The sequence below is a fragment of the Falco rusticolus genome, chromosome 4 (assembly GCF_015220075.1).
Source record: "Falco rusticolus isolate bFalRus1 chromosome 4, bFalRus1.pri, whole genome shotgun sequence".
Classification (NCBI taxonomy): domain Eukaryota; kingdom Metazoa; phylum Chordata; class Aves; order Falconiformes; family Falconidae; genus Falco; species Falco rusticolus.
Genome location: NC_051190.1, coordinates 3338053 through 3353247, shown reverse-complemented (window position 1 = coordinate 3353247; position 15195 = coordinate 3338053). Strand labels below are relative to the sequence as shown.

The window sequence follows — 15195 nt, the reverse complement described above, 5'->3', positions numbered from 1 at the left end:
AGGCACTAACTGCTTTTGCACCAGAAGAACTTTTTGGTACATCACTTACCACCCATGGCTTGTCACAGAAGTTATAGATTGATTCCAGCGAGTTGACACTTGGGATGCCCGCATACTGCATTCCAATGATCAAGTTACGGAAATCTTCATTTTCTGCCATACTGAATGAATGTTGTCGAACCAGGACAAAGTCAGGCCTGAATGACCTACCAAGAAAAAGATAGGTTGCTAATAGTCAACGATTAAATTCTTTTTCCTTCAACAGCAAAATCTTAAAAGGGAAAAGTGTCTAGCTCGTGGATAGAGAAATACCAAATGAACACTCAAAACAAAGGTAAATGTTAGAAGACAGAAAGTTATGGCTTTATGAAAATCTGTACTGTATCAGTTCTTAATTGCTGTCCAGGAAACATCAGCATCCAGTCAATAACGTGCCCCCATGAAGAGGAGAGACAAAATATCATGGCTTTTCAGGTTGTTTGCCCCTGAAAGATAAATCATGTATATAAACTCTGAGTATGTTCTTTAGTTTGTGTACACTGGTTCCTAAGCCGTGACAATCAAAACCAAAGCAGACTGATGTCTCTGCCAGAAACCGAAGCTTCTTGGGAACAATGTTTTTTCGCTGCTGTTGGCAGACCATTTTAAAGACAGTAAGAAATGAAGCAACCCCATTGCTCGTAGAATGAATCATACTGTAACTGGAGATGATCACAATTCAACTTCTGATCAAGACATTTGTCAAAATCAATTTCTAAACTTGAACTACACATTTTTCCCCTCTCTTTCTCTCTTCTATCTAATCAAGTTTTCCTCTGTTGCAACTTCCATGGCTTCTTCTCCTACCACCAGGCACCTTTGAGAACAGTCTGACACCATCTTCAACTTACTCAGACCCTGACATTTAGTAACTGAAGGAGGTTATGGAAAACAGAAGACACAATGCAACAGGATGGAGCCACCAGTACAGGGGCAAGTCACTCCTAAACATGACTGTCAATGGACTCTTTTCTGCATTCAGATTTTATAGGTGGAAAAAAAAAACCTGACTAGCTTGAAGCTGTCAACCTCCTGAAAGAAGTGTAACTGCAGGGTAAATTAAATTAGTGTAGTAAATCAGTGTAATTGTTTACTTGCCTTGAATTAATATAAGCTGTACGCTGGAGTGAAAAATTTCAAAGATTACAAAATGATTCAGAAATCTCAATCTAGCAAAACAAAACAAACCCAAAACATGTTAAAATTTCTTCAGCAGTTTAAGATTCCGGTCTGAATGCAGTAGTCAAAGTATATTAGCTAGATTTTTAAGTTGGCTTTCAAATGTAATGCATGACTTGGTAAAACCAGCACTTTTGATTTGCTGTCAAAAATCATTAAAATGGCACTCTAGACCAATGGCCAAAACTCTAAAGAAATGCTTGTTTTTAAACAAGTTTCCAAAAAAATACTTGTAGCATAGTTCCGAGAATTTGTGATCTAGGTTGCAGGATGGTGTGCCAAGTGTTTGAAACACAGAAATTCAATTTGTTGGCACAGCATGAATATAATACTTAGAGGACTAATGATGCCTTAATCAAAACTGCAGACCACTCAGTGAAAGAAAGAGACCACCTCTATAATCTAAAATAGTGCTAAGGGAATTACACATCATCTCAAATACAGCATTGTGTTTTTAAATAAAAGTAAAGAACACAAAGTGTCCTTTAAAATACCCATTTAATGAAACAGTTGGAGAATTGAGGCAAGATACTTTAAAAAATAAAGATAAACCCCCATTTTTAGCTTTACAAAAACGCCTCAAAGGAACATGATACGTTTACATAATTGTTCTAGTGCTGTAATGACTGCTGGACAGAATGACTGTGTGTACAGAAGGTCATGAGAAAAAATTTAATCCTGGCTCACGCATTTGTAAGATCCAAAATCTCAGTGTTATGTAACATAAGATACCATTTTTCATGGTTTGATTTTCATTCACAAAATGAAATGAGCAAATGCCTGTTTATGGTTTTTTCCTCCTAAATCAAGACATCAAAAATCTGTCATTCAAATTTCTATGATTTTGCTAATGAATATTTTGCTCAAATCTATGATACGAGTTCACTTGGGACCTCAAATTAATAACACGTTCAAATTTTCATCTGAGTATTCAGGTGTTTATGCCTTTTTGGTAATGTGTTCATAGTCTGTATCCAATATGAACTTTGATGCCAGTGGGACCCGCAGCTTCTCCCATCTTTCTTAATAGTTGAGACGGACCGAAACAAAGGAACGTGTCACACATCCTGTTGTCTGACCCAAATTCAATGCTGGACTTCAAATAAAGTTTCTTGTCAACTGAACATGTAAAGAATGCAGGGATGCTGACGGATATTACCTTAGTGACACATTCCAAGCTTCAGGCAATAAACTTCACAAACCAATTAGGCTTAAAGCAACATAAAGACTAGCACTTACCTGGAGATACAGAATATTTATGTTTCAAAAATATTTTCAAATATATTCTGTATCTCCAGATAAGTTATCACAGAAACAGAGAACTGCTCTCATATCATGTCTAAATATCCCTGTCACACCGGAAAGCATGCACATACGTGCAGGTGTATCACACAGATTTGAGTGAAACTTATCAACCTAAGGTAGCTCTATTTGGTTAATTAAACTACCCATAAGACTGATAATATTATAAAATCCTCTGTCATCTAAATCTTAGAGTTATCTGATGACACAACAAGATTTATCTGTTTCTTAAAATAAGCAGCAGCATTACCAAGTTTTCTCAGAAACAGCAAATATACATCTTTGTAGATGCTATTTTCTGGAGGTTCCCAAATCACATTAAGTATTGACACATACCAAAGCTAACTTGGCCTCTATATTTTGGGTGTTTTTGGAAAACTCTCTACAGAAAAGCCACTAAGGAGCAGTGATCAAGATTTCCTGGCTCCAAAAATTTATCGCTGGAGAAAAAACACCACCATCACCACCACTACTAAAAATATCAAATCTCTTACTCTTCTAAGGAAATAATCTTGTGGATTTGGCAGAAGTGGTTGTTGTATTAAGCTGCAGTATTTTTAGAACACACAAGAGATTAAACTGTTGTGAGTTTTAAAGCATAAAGTACACAAAGTATTTTTTCGTGATTTTTTTTACATGAATGAGCAGACATTTTCAAATCTTTTATTTGGACAGATGTTGTGCAAAAACATGACGATACAAGACATGCTGTATGCTAGCTCCCTGAACTCTTGCCTGAAGAGAAGCATAAGCAGTAAACAAAGATAAACATAAGCAGTTATCTACCAGTGTTTGTTAGTGGCTTGATCCACGTTTCTGAATGCACTTGTTCAGTCAAACAACTGCTATGCTATACTTAACTCATACTTAACTGCACTGGCCAAAATAGCTATAATTCTCATAAACCAGATAAAATATAGGACTTCCTGAAATAACTCGGTTAATATTTAAGCTTTCAATTTGCCCAGACATACCCCTGTTTTCTTCCCTTACATTTACAAGGCTGTTGACATCCTCGCTGAAAGAAATGGTAAAATTACCCTGCCTTCAATTGGAATAATCTTTTTTGGACAAAACAGTCTATTAGGAAATCTCAGGTTTTTAAACTGAAATTCTCAAACAGAAGTGATATTCCAGTAACTATCCTGAGAGAAGTGCTAGGACTTGGCTGTTTCAATAGAAAATACTCAATTTTTGGACTAAATACAGCTCATCTGGAAAACTCTGGCATGTACAAAGGTCACAAAGACCACCTTTATTTCTGAAGCAAAGATAAAACCCAAACCAATAACCCTAACTCCCAATTATGTGTTTTTTTTATAGCAGACTTCATTCCTATCTTACTCAAATCCACCTTTCATATGATCAAAACATTGAGAGATTCCCTTCCCGCCACAAACAGGAAGTACTGCACTGATCACATACTTTTTTTTCCCTGCTTTTCATGCCAGTGACCAAAGTGTGTTGCAGTCAAAAACCCTATTGCACATATACAAAAAAAAAATCATTCACTACCTTTTCCATGCATGCACTATGCCATTCATTGCTTTTTGCTGTTATTATATATATTTTTTCTTACCTGACCACTTTAGTGCCATTTCGAAATACTTGGATATCTACTGCATAATTGCCATCAGCATGGGCTATCAAGTTGATTTCTGAAAATTCTGCCTATGAAAAGAAGACTCACATTAGTCAGTCTCGTTTATTTTACCTTTATTTTCCTAAATCCCTTCTTTTAAGTGTTAGCATCCAAACTTCTGATAATATACATTTGGAATATAATGAGCACCAAAAGGATATAAATCCAACAGCATTTGCCACCTATGACACATCACATTTGAATAAATTCTGTACAAAGAAAGCAAAATGTAAACAACTTTTTCCAAAAAAGGACTATGGGGCAGTAGCAAGTGTATTTATTTATTCACGTCTGCACAGAAGTGTAGAGATTATATTTGTATGGTGTTTTCAGAGATTAATACAGACTCAACAAACATTCACATAAATTTTTGAAGAAAACAGTACAGAAGCAGCATTAAAATAACTGTGATAAACAGAATATTTTCTTATAGGATTTAGTGTCTCTTCATATACTTTACCCCTATTTCATTTATGAGCATTTATTCTTTAAAAGATCTGGTGCTGATGAACAATTGACTTGCAAAATTCACAAATAAAGAACTTTTTCAAAGTATCTTCTCACCCTGGAAATGTGGTATTTAAAAGGAATCACTTCCATACTCTGAATCTACAGTTATTTGAAAGGAAAGGACAGGATGTTTTTCATTTATCCACAGTCTTTCATCAGCTTAGACTCTCAAGGCACTTTACAATAACATTACACAGCAGAACAATTGAAATGCAGCCAACTGTCTTCTAGTGCATAAATAAAAGCGTCTTTGCTGTCCCGGACACTAATACAGAATAGAGCGTGTCAGAATTCTCATTAGTCTCCTCTTGAAAAATAGTATCACTGAGTCTTCCAAAGTAAAATCTGTGTAAGGCTTTCAGAATTCAGTGTTCAGTTAAGGCAAGTGTTGCCTACTCTAACCACCCTCCCAACTCAATAGCTTAAGTATGTGCTTGATTTCAAGCATGGAGGTCTCTTCATTAAATCCCATACGCATATATACTGTCTCAGACCAGTATTATAGTGTTCTAAACACAAGGGGTAGCTTTAAGATTATTATAAAAGCAGTACAAATGGTGAGAGATTGAAATATTTGTATCGTGCTGACAATATTAAAGTATCATTTAAAATATATTTAATCTGAGATTGACAACTGATCTCCCCAATTAATAAAACATATTAAACAATTACAAGGATTCACAATGTAGGTTTTGTAGTTCAAAAGCTTAGCACACAGTGGAAAACATTGTACATTAAGATAGGTTGCTGTAAGTAGTGTAAAAATAAAATAACGGTCTCTGGTATTAGCAAAAGTAGACTAAAGTAGTTGTTAATAACTATTTGTATATGACTGCCACAGTGCTAACGTTTTACAAAGTGATTAATAGGGTTTAGAAACTTTCAATTTCTTACTGATTAAAGGTGGTTCTGGTCCTAGAAGAGACCATATGAAGGAAATTCTAGGCTTACACAGAGCTTTTGTTAGTATTAAATAGACAGTGCGCGTGATGTCAATGGCATGGTCTGATCTAGGTGTGAATGGTATTTGGGGACAAAACAGCATGTCTTCTTTTTCCTGTCTCTCCCTCAATGCCCTTGAAGATCCCTGGCAACGCTTTCCATGTTTCAAAGCCAAGAACATCAGCAGATATTCAATGGTGTAAAGAATGGAGCAAAGCTAGATGCTGTACTATCACAGTGAATTTAGATAAGCTGAATCCACACAGCTAGTGATAATTTTCCCTCACTCTTTGAAATTCCAGTGACAAAACAATTCAGTTTAAAGTACCGAAGCCTCTTACAGTAGCATCTACTTGTAGAATTCAAGATTGAAAAGCGGTAAAAAGACATTTAATTCCCTAGTCTCAGATATCTATCTCAAATAAAATAGCCAAAATTCTAATGGACCCTTAACTATATCTCCATATTTATTCAGTGCTTTTTTAAAAAAACCCACACGCTAGCACTGCAACCAAAGCGTATGTATATTCTTAAGTGAAGGACTTAGTGATAAAAAAAATAATGCATCATGTAATTCATGGAGTGTCTGGGAAATTCAGTCTCTAAGCAACAACTTGGGAATATGACATCTTTTTAATGTGCAAATTATGGTCGGAATCTTGACAAAGAGCTGACTGGGCACCAAAAAGGACTGCCACGGTGTAACCCCAGCTGGCAGCTCAGCCCCGCACAGCCGCTCGCTCACTGCCCTGCGGTGGGATGGGGGAGAGGATCAGAACGCTAAAAGTGAGAAAACTCACGGGTGGAGATCAAGGCAGTCTAATCAGTAAAGCAAAAGCCACACATAAGCAAAGCAAATCAAGGAATGCATTCAACACTCCCACGGGCAGGCAGGTGTGCAGCCACCTCCAGGAAAACAGGGCTCCGCCACACGTAACGGTGACTTGGGAAGACAAATGCCATCACCCCAAGCATCCCCCCTTCCTCCCCCAGCTTTATATGCTGAGCATGATGTCCTATGGTATGGAATGTCCTTTGGGTCAGTTGGGGTCAGCTGTCCCGCCTGTGCCCCCCCCCCCCAACAGCTTCATGTGCCCCCCAGCCTGCTCGCTGGTGGCGTGGCATGAGGAGCAGCAAAGACCTTGGCTGTGTGTAAGCACTGCTCAGCAGTAACTAAATCATCCCTGAATTAACACTGTTTTCAGCACAAATCTGAAACACAGCCCCATACCATCTACTAAGAAGAAATTAACTCTATCCCAGCCAAAACTAGCACATCTACTTAACTTGTGAGGTTTATTGAAGTACAAGGGCTTATGTATCTACCTACACATATCTGCATACAGGATCATAGGACACTTTAGGTTGGAAAAGACCCTTAAGATCATCACATCCAACCATCAACCTAACACTACCAAGTTCACCACTAAACCATGTCCCTACGCACCACATCTACACATTTTTAAATACCTTCAGGGAGGTATGTGTTTATACATATACATGTGTTTGTATAAATAAACAAATATAAAAATAACACTCAGATTAAGTAATTTAGTTACCTGTTCAACCTTTATGTCATATTCTCCATGGACCTTTTTTCCACGAAAAGCCTTGGCCCTGCAGGAAAAAAGGGAGAGAGAAAATCAAGAATATAGGTATCTGTAATCAGTAGCTATATAAAAGCTTCTTGTAGGGCCTTCCTATCTTGAGAATACACTGATCTACTAGTTCAATCTACCTACTACACAGATACAATTCTCTATCCTTTGACATCCTTGGGCCCTTAACATCCCATCACACGGTATTGGGGGATTAAAATGCATAATGTGATTTTCAACATTAAAGTACATACTCAAGTATACTGCAACACATATTGCACAATTACTTATTAATATAAAATGAGTACCATTAAAAAGATGCAATCTTGCTCTCATTAAAGTCAACACCACCAGTGGAAATTCATTCCGATGAATTTCAACTCAGTGAATGAATTTCAGTAACAGCCACTCATGGCAATCTTTATCCAATTAATTTATTTAGAAAAACTGGTTTATTGAAACACTATGCTTAGAAACTTCATATTTTTTTTAAAGAAATTTATCAGAGGTACTGGAGACTCTGTCACCAAAGATGAAAGTGCATGATTTACTAATCAGGTTTGCTTTTTCTAAACTATAACTTGAGACAATGCAATTAATCTGAAGGAGTGTTTATGAGTAATCATTGTACACCAGGATTGCTATGATAAAACAGAACTGAATTCAGCGATCCAGTCTCCCAAGCCTGACAAGCAGACATTCTTCTAGGAATGTTAGTTAGTTCTATGCCTTAGGCAGCATGTATCTGCTTTGGAGTAAATGGGAATTTTAAAAAAAATAATAAATCTGTTCACAAAATGGAACTACTCTAACACTCTGAAGGTGGAAAGGGGATATGGTATCAGTTTCTCTGCACCTTTTTTGCTCAAGACTAAGCTTAGAGTACCTTTCTGGCTTTTATTATATGTGGGCCACAATTTGTTGCACAATCCAAAAACAGAACACCACAGGACATCTTCTCAAGTGTTAACAAAAAGTACCACCTTTACCCATTTTCAGCATCTGACAAAATGCTATTCAATTAAATCTACTTCATCAGTGAAAGTAATGTATATTACATGTTAAAACCATTCATCATTGCTTTTGGAAAATCCTTTTCCCACTGACATCCAGAAGAGTTTCACCACTGGTTTCAATAGTGAAAGAACCAAACTTCTAAATAATCAACTGAAAACAGTGCCTTTGGCAACAAAGTTCTTAGAGGTATGTTAGGTATCATGGATAACATATGGTAGAAAGCAAAGAAAGTGTTTACACTGAAATGGAATTCTAAAATATTGCCCAACAATTAATACTGTACAAATATACACAACTAGTAAGAAGATAACAATAAAGAAAGCATTTGCATTACTATATGTTTTCTTATAATAAATACACATGAAATATGAAGTTTGAAATCCATCATTTTATTATAGGAGGCGCATACTCAGCATAATGTTATCAAATGTTTTTGGCAATAACAAAAGCAGAATTTAAATATACAGTGTCAAAAGTCTAACTTAAATATCATTAACCACTTACTTTTCTGTCCAAATTTGTTTTGAAATTCCATATAGCGAATATGAAAATTACCTCTTGAAAACTTTGAAGATGTCTGGACATGGCTTAAGTTTTATAATGCTCTTTATGCTGAAGCTTCAGCTGGGCCACGTTAATCCAACAGGAGCAGGAAAACCAAGGGCATCTGTATTACTTCTATGAGAAGTCCACAAAAGCCAGACCAGAGAGGAAGTTATCATGTTCAAAGATAACACCACACCTACCTCAGAAGAAAAGCAACCAATTCATAACAACAGACAACTTCAATGCCTCTTTGAAAAACTAAAATTTACCACTTCAAAAAATATTTCAAACTGCAGTTGTGATTCCCATCAATTTAACAGTAATGTTATTGCTGAATTTTACTGGGAACAGGACGAGCACCTAGATTTGTTCTGATGTGGCAATAGGTGAGGTAAATGCATTACTGGACATCACATAACACAAATTTAATTTGAATAGAATTACGTTGGCTACATAACATGATAATGTTACAGTGAAGCTGTCTCTTGAACATGGGAAAATAAGCTTAGAGCAAGACTCAGTTTCTTCAAAGCTGAATGCTAACTTGACCATATAGAGAGATTAAGCCTCCCCCAGTGCTTACCCTAAGAGGTATCAGCAACCAATCCCTTCTTTAAGAGAGGAAAGAGAACTAAGAAGCCAGCGAGGGCCCAAGAGAGGGTCTTCTATTCTTTAGCACCAGGTCCACTGCACATATTGGAATGGGCTCAAAACATCAGTTAATTATTAATTAGTGAGATGCTATTCTTTTAAATTCTGTCTTTCTATTTAAACATCATTTAGATGAGGCAACCTTTCAACAACTAAACTCTGGCATGACTCACATTTCAACAAATGACTTCAGCTATGAAAATAAACAGTAGTAGTAAGTGCTGAAGTTAAGCAATCTGGAGCTTGAAAACAAACATGACTTTTAATCACTTAAAGAGACTTAATTTCAAAGTAGCTTTAACCAACAGCTTTTATAAAAATGTATAACATTCAGTAATATTGTCCAAGTGTTGAGCCAGAATCTGCAAGAATTTCCTATGATATCCTAAAAAATAACTTACAGCTAAAAGTCATGACTCAGCAACTTCAGAAAAAACTCTAAGATTAGCATGTTTCCTGTGAAATAGAACCTAGTTTTCATTTTATTTACTGTACTTAGGAAATACAGTCATACCCTGCTTGAATTATTTCCCATTTGCAATATGAGAAATGTGCAATCTTATCATAAAGACATTTATGACATGTTTTAATTAATTTATATTTTCTTACTGAGGGGAGATGGAGAAAAAAATTCTCTGTTGTTATTGATTTATAGAATTCCACTGAATTGTAGTTTGGATTCCCTGTTATGCCTTATTACTCTGAGTACTGAGCATGGAATACCTGCGTATTAACCCTTGGCGCACCTCCACAGGAAGGAATTCACGCTTTCCGGCCAGGGACCCCAGGCAAGGTGTTTGAGAAGAGTGAGGTTAGCTGTCAGCATGAGTAAAGTTAAAAAACCAAATGTGCCCCAATTCAAGTGTCATATGACTGCCTATAGTTGATGATTTCTTGCATTGGTTGGGGGGGGGGGGGGGGGCGGGGAAGAGAAGGAAAGAAAGCAGTTTATTCATCTGAAACTCTGAGTAACCGCTTGCTTGCCAAAGCCTAAAGGCAGAGAAAACAGACAGCTACTAATATGAATGCTGCCTATTGGAGTCAAGCATGACCTCTTATAGTCAGCATCTTTTCCAAATATGTGAAATATTTATGTATTTCTTGCTTTGTTTTGTGGTTAAAGATCTTTACACAACAATAGGATATACAGTTGCCATAGATGCAGCCTAATACAAACTCATACTGCTTAGTGAACTTTGGCAGGGACAATGAATGAAGTAGCAATCACTAGAAGTGTTTCAAATACGTAAGAAAGACCTGAAATATTTCCCCCTTAAAATACACAGCATCTATGTACATTTCCACAGTATCTTACTATGCCATGAAACCACAGTTTAAACCACATTTAAACGAACAAAGCATTAAAACTGGTGCTACATTTGATCGGCAGCAAAATCAACAGGAAAAATCACTTGCTAACACGCAACGGGTTTTACTGCTTCAGCTTGTATTCTTTAACTCGGCAGCGATGAGCTGGTCAGCAACAGTCTTTCCTAAAGTCAAAGCACACGTCCAGCAAACAGGTGGGGTCCAGTCCTGCAAACTACTGCTTTTGTGCATCACTCACCTGTTCTCACAGCTTCCAACACCGCGACTAGTGCCCGTCAGTTTAGCGCAGCACTTGTAGGCTGCCTTCTGTATGACCAACAGAATGTGCACAGGGTTTGGTTCCCTTTGAACACCAGTTTCTGGGCACGTCTGTACAGCGATCTGGAAATGAACGACCAATCCTATCAAGAAGATTGTATGCTCAAAAATAATTACGGCACCGGTTTACGACAACAGGGCAGTCTGTTCATCATTCGGAACAGTGACAACTGCAGACCGTCACCACTTACACTAGCATCGTTTATGTTGGGCAGGGCAACACGCAGGTACACACACAGCTGTCTCAGGGAACTGGTTCACTGGGATTGCCGCGCGCATGCGAGGATGCTGGCGGAGTGCTGACACTGAACCAGCCCGACCTCAACAGGCGTGAAAAGCAGGGCACGCTAGCCTCGTAACAGAACAGCGAATGTGAAGAGAAAGCAAGCCCGGTCTTCAAGTTCAAATAGAGTTAGAAATAACTGATTATTTAATTGAAGGGGAGAGAGAGGCGAGAGAGTAGATTTTGTCTCAAAGTTTTTGTACCAGAAAAACTATGGTTTGTATATGCTGCTCTAATTTCATGCTGAATCAGAAACAGTCAATCTACCCCCAGCTGCTAGTATTTTCTATTAATTTAATAGCAATATGACTGTGTCTAAAATTTCGCCAGCATCCCATTTGTACTGCTAGGTGATCGGGTAACACAGGTGCTAAAAAGACACAGAACACTGGCATAATCATAGAATCCCTCAGGTTAGAAGGGAGCCATAAGGATCCTTGCGTCCAACGCCCTGCTCCTTGCAGGACACCTAACACTAAACCATATGACTAAGAGCATTGTCCAGACGCTCCTTGAGCTCTGACAGGCTTGGTGCCATGGCCACTTCCCTGGGGAGCCTGTTCCAGCGACTGACCGCCCTTCCAGTGAAGAATCTTTTCGTAATGTCCAGTCTGCACTTCCCCTGGCATGGCTTCATTCCACTCCCTGGTGTCCTGTCACTGGTCATCAGAGAGAGGAGGTCAGCACCTCCCCCCTGCTGTCACCCCTCAGCTGATCACCTTGTCCCAGGTGGAGAATCCAGCAGTTGCTCTTGTTAAATTTCATACGTTCAGTAGACTTGTCTACTGTCCCATGAGAAAGTATTGAACAATCTAATAAAATCATGTATCTTTTAATTAACATTTCATTGATATAATCTAGACACATTCTAAGTACATGGTTTTTAGAACAGCAGTTAGTTCTAAATATATTTGTTTTCAGTTTGAAATCAAAAGAATCTGTCAAGGAAATAAAGGCTTAAAAACATGATCACATACATATCACGAATCCACAATAAGGATCACTTTAAGGAGCAGGATTATTACTTCTTCCATATGCTGAGGACTTTTTAGACTGTTATTCGGACTTCTGTAAACATATGAAAACCATAAGAAACTGTGATCAAAATACGCATATGGTAAGATTTGCATAATGTTTTCATTTTATGTGACCTAATCTGCAATCTACTGAAACCAGTGGGAATCTCTCTACCAACATCAATGGGCTCTGCAACAGTCTGATAGTATCAACAGTTGCTACATCAACTTCCACCCAATCAGCTTAGCTATAAAGCTCACCGTTTGGAACTGCTATGATGATGCTATCATGACTAAATACAACAAATTATTAAGAAATGCGGTTTACAGACTTTCTTTTATTTACTTGTCCCACATTTCTCCAAGACGCTGGTAAGAGACATACAAAAAATTAAAGTATCCTATTTAAAACCTGATTCTTAAAGACCTTAACACTCTTAAATAAATTACTCAGATTCTGTAAAGACCTATTTGGATTTAAAACATCATCTTTTTTTCTTCTGTACTGTAAAGTTATACTTTTGGCACTTAACCCAGCCAGTATTTCACTCTCACATAAAACAGTTATGCTTTGTCAAGCTACTACTCCATTCAGAAATTGTCTTAAAGGAAGCAGACTGTCACCACAAGAGTTATAGAAGTGATAGAACAAATCAAATGCATGACTTTTAGTTCTACTAGTGCTCCCTGTTGAGTTGGATTTCATTAGATTAATGACGATCTCCATTACCAGGAGCCTGTAAATTTGAACAGCAGCACATTTCATTGGGTCTGAAATAGCACGGCTTATTTTAACAGGTTCCATAGCTCACATTTGTATTGGGCCAGTTAAGTTTTGCTGTTAATCACTCAGCTTGATGAAATGTTGTATTCAATGGAGGCACTGTAATTGGCAAGGACACACAGATTGTTCTTTCTAGTAATTCACTGTGTGAGCTGACAATTCACAGAAACCCTAACCAAAAATTGATTAATTTCATAAAAACCTTTTTTTCCCCCTCAGTATGACAGTCAAGACACAATTTATGCAGTTCTCATTCTAAGTCATTGCCTAACTTTTCAAAAGGGAAAATAAAACCTTCATAAAAAAAGAAAGGAAAAAAAAAAAGAAAAAAGTGCTAGCTTCTGCCAATAAGTAACATATGAACAACTGCATTTCAGCCCATTATTTGCTCAATGGAGGTCACAATAGAAATGAGCTCTGAACATTTTCTTCTGTGCCCAATGGCACAACATGGCCAACATTTTTTTTTAATATATCACATTGTTTCCACCAGTACAATATGTCTCAGTCTTTCACTGTATATCTTTACTTGAAATTACTGTCTTGACTACTCTTATACCAATTTCATCAATGAGGGTACATGGAAAGAGAATTACTGGGAACAAAAGCGAGCACTTGCAGTCCTAGGGCACATAAGGGAGTTATCCCAAATAGCCTAATATGAGACCTGCTCTACCAAGCTACAGGGTTTCTTCATCGCTGGTCTGCCCAGTTTCATTGAGGACCATGAAAGCACAGCTACCCCAGCAGTTCAAGCATAACAGGGCAGCAGAAGACATCTCTAGAAGCAGCCATCCTCTGGAACAAGGCTTTCCCTCCCCTGACTTCTGTAACTTGCAGCAAAGCCTTTGTTAAATATGTGCTCAAAGAACAGAGCTCCTGCGGGGAGCCTTTCCTCTGCAAAGGCACTGAACCATCGTACCCTTCCCCAGCCCCTCTACCAGGGATGGCTAAACTCACGAAAAAGCAGAGTACACACTTCCCAGTGGAGGATTTTCCCGATCAGACAGTGCAGAATGTGTGAAGAGATTCAGCTCTAAAAGCATATCAAAGAAGAAAGCATAGTGATCTAGAAATAAAGAATGCAAGCTTATTAAGTAACAATTACTCAGTTTCCCTTTTTGTGCTGCATATCCACCTTGCTAGAAAGGTTGTTGGGTTTTTTTAGAATAGCTTTATATGTGGCACCTTCAGAGGCTTTCACAATCTCTGACTCAATCCCTTTGTTTTTCCCACCTAATTTGTTACTAGACCTTTCTTTTTTAACAAATTATTTCATCCCCTTGGCATATATTTGAATGTTATCTCTGTTACTCTGATTATTTAAACAAAACAGTGTCTTGTTCTTTTTTGTTCTTAATTTTGTTCTTTTACAGAACAGATCTTCCAGCCCAAGAACGACCTTTGTTGTTTTAATATGGAGCCTACCTATTTGTCACTCTGTTCTGTGCCTGAATGCAGTGTTTTCACCAGAAATCTAACAAAAACAAAAGTGCCTCCTACTCTTGAATCTTTCATTTGAGCTCAATTTTTCTGGGTCTTTTGAAGCACACACTTTACTGAAAATGCCTAATTTTCTGCCCACTCAAGGTGAAACAAGTACTCTTTCATGACCAAATGCTAGTGGTAATGTCTCAAAATCCCACACCTCCGATTATGTAATATTTACCATTAGCCCATTCCTTCTGTGCAAGATTTATAGTCACGATGTAATTTCTGTGGGCTTTTTTTGTAAACTAGATGACAAATGAAAGTATTTTTAAATGTTCATTCCCTCATCACTAGAAGACCTCATACGTGATGCAACACATTATAACCTTTTCCAAATCTGTTAGACTCATTAGAACAACAATTTCCCATGGTTTAGGGTCATAAAAATATTTTGTACTCATGAGATGAACAGAAAGTCCCAAATCTTATGCAGGAAAACATCACTAGCCAGATTAGGCTAACAAAATATTACTGTTTAAATACTGGTGAAGGTTTTAGTGGTTCTTAGTGCTATAGGACTTAAACTGCATCTTCTGCACCAGCTGCTG

The 15195-nt window shown here is 37.6% G+C and overlaps 1 protein-coding gene across 1 annotated transcript in view; it reads right to left on the bottom strand.

The window, feature by feature from the left end:
• Positions 1 to 15195, bottom strand: part of SYN2 (synapsin II) — a 191001-nt gene that overhangs the window by 110231 nt on the left and 65575 nt on the right. The window contains exons 2-4 of the mRNA XM_037385295.1: positions 7174 to 7231; positions 4100 to 4191; positions 50 to 206 (exon numbers count right to left, since the gene is read on the bottom strand). Coding sequence (XP_037241192.1) covers positions 50 to 206; positions 4100 to 4191; positions 7174 to 7231 — 307 coding nt within the window. The remainder of the gene's footprint in view (positions 1 to 49; positions 207 to 4099; positions 4192 to 7173; positions 7232 to 15195) is intronic.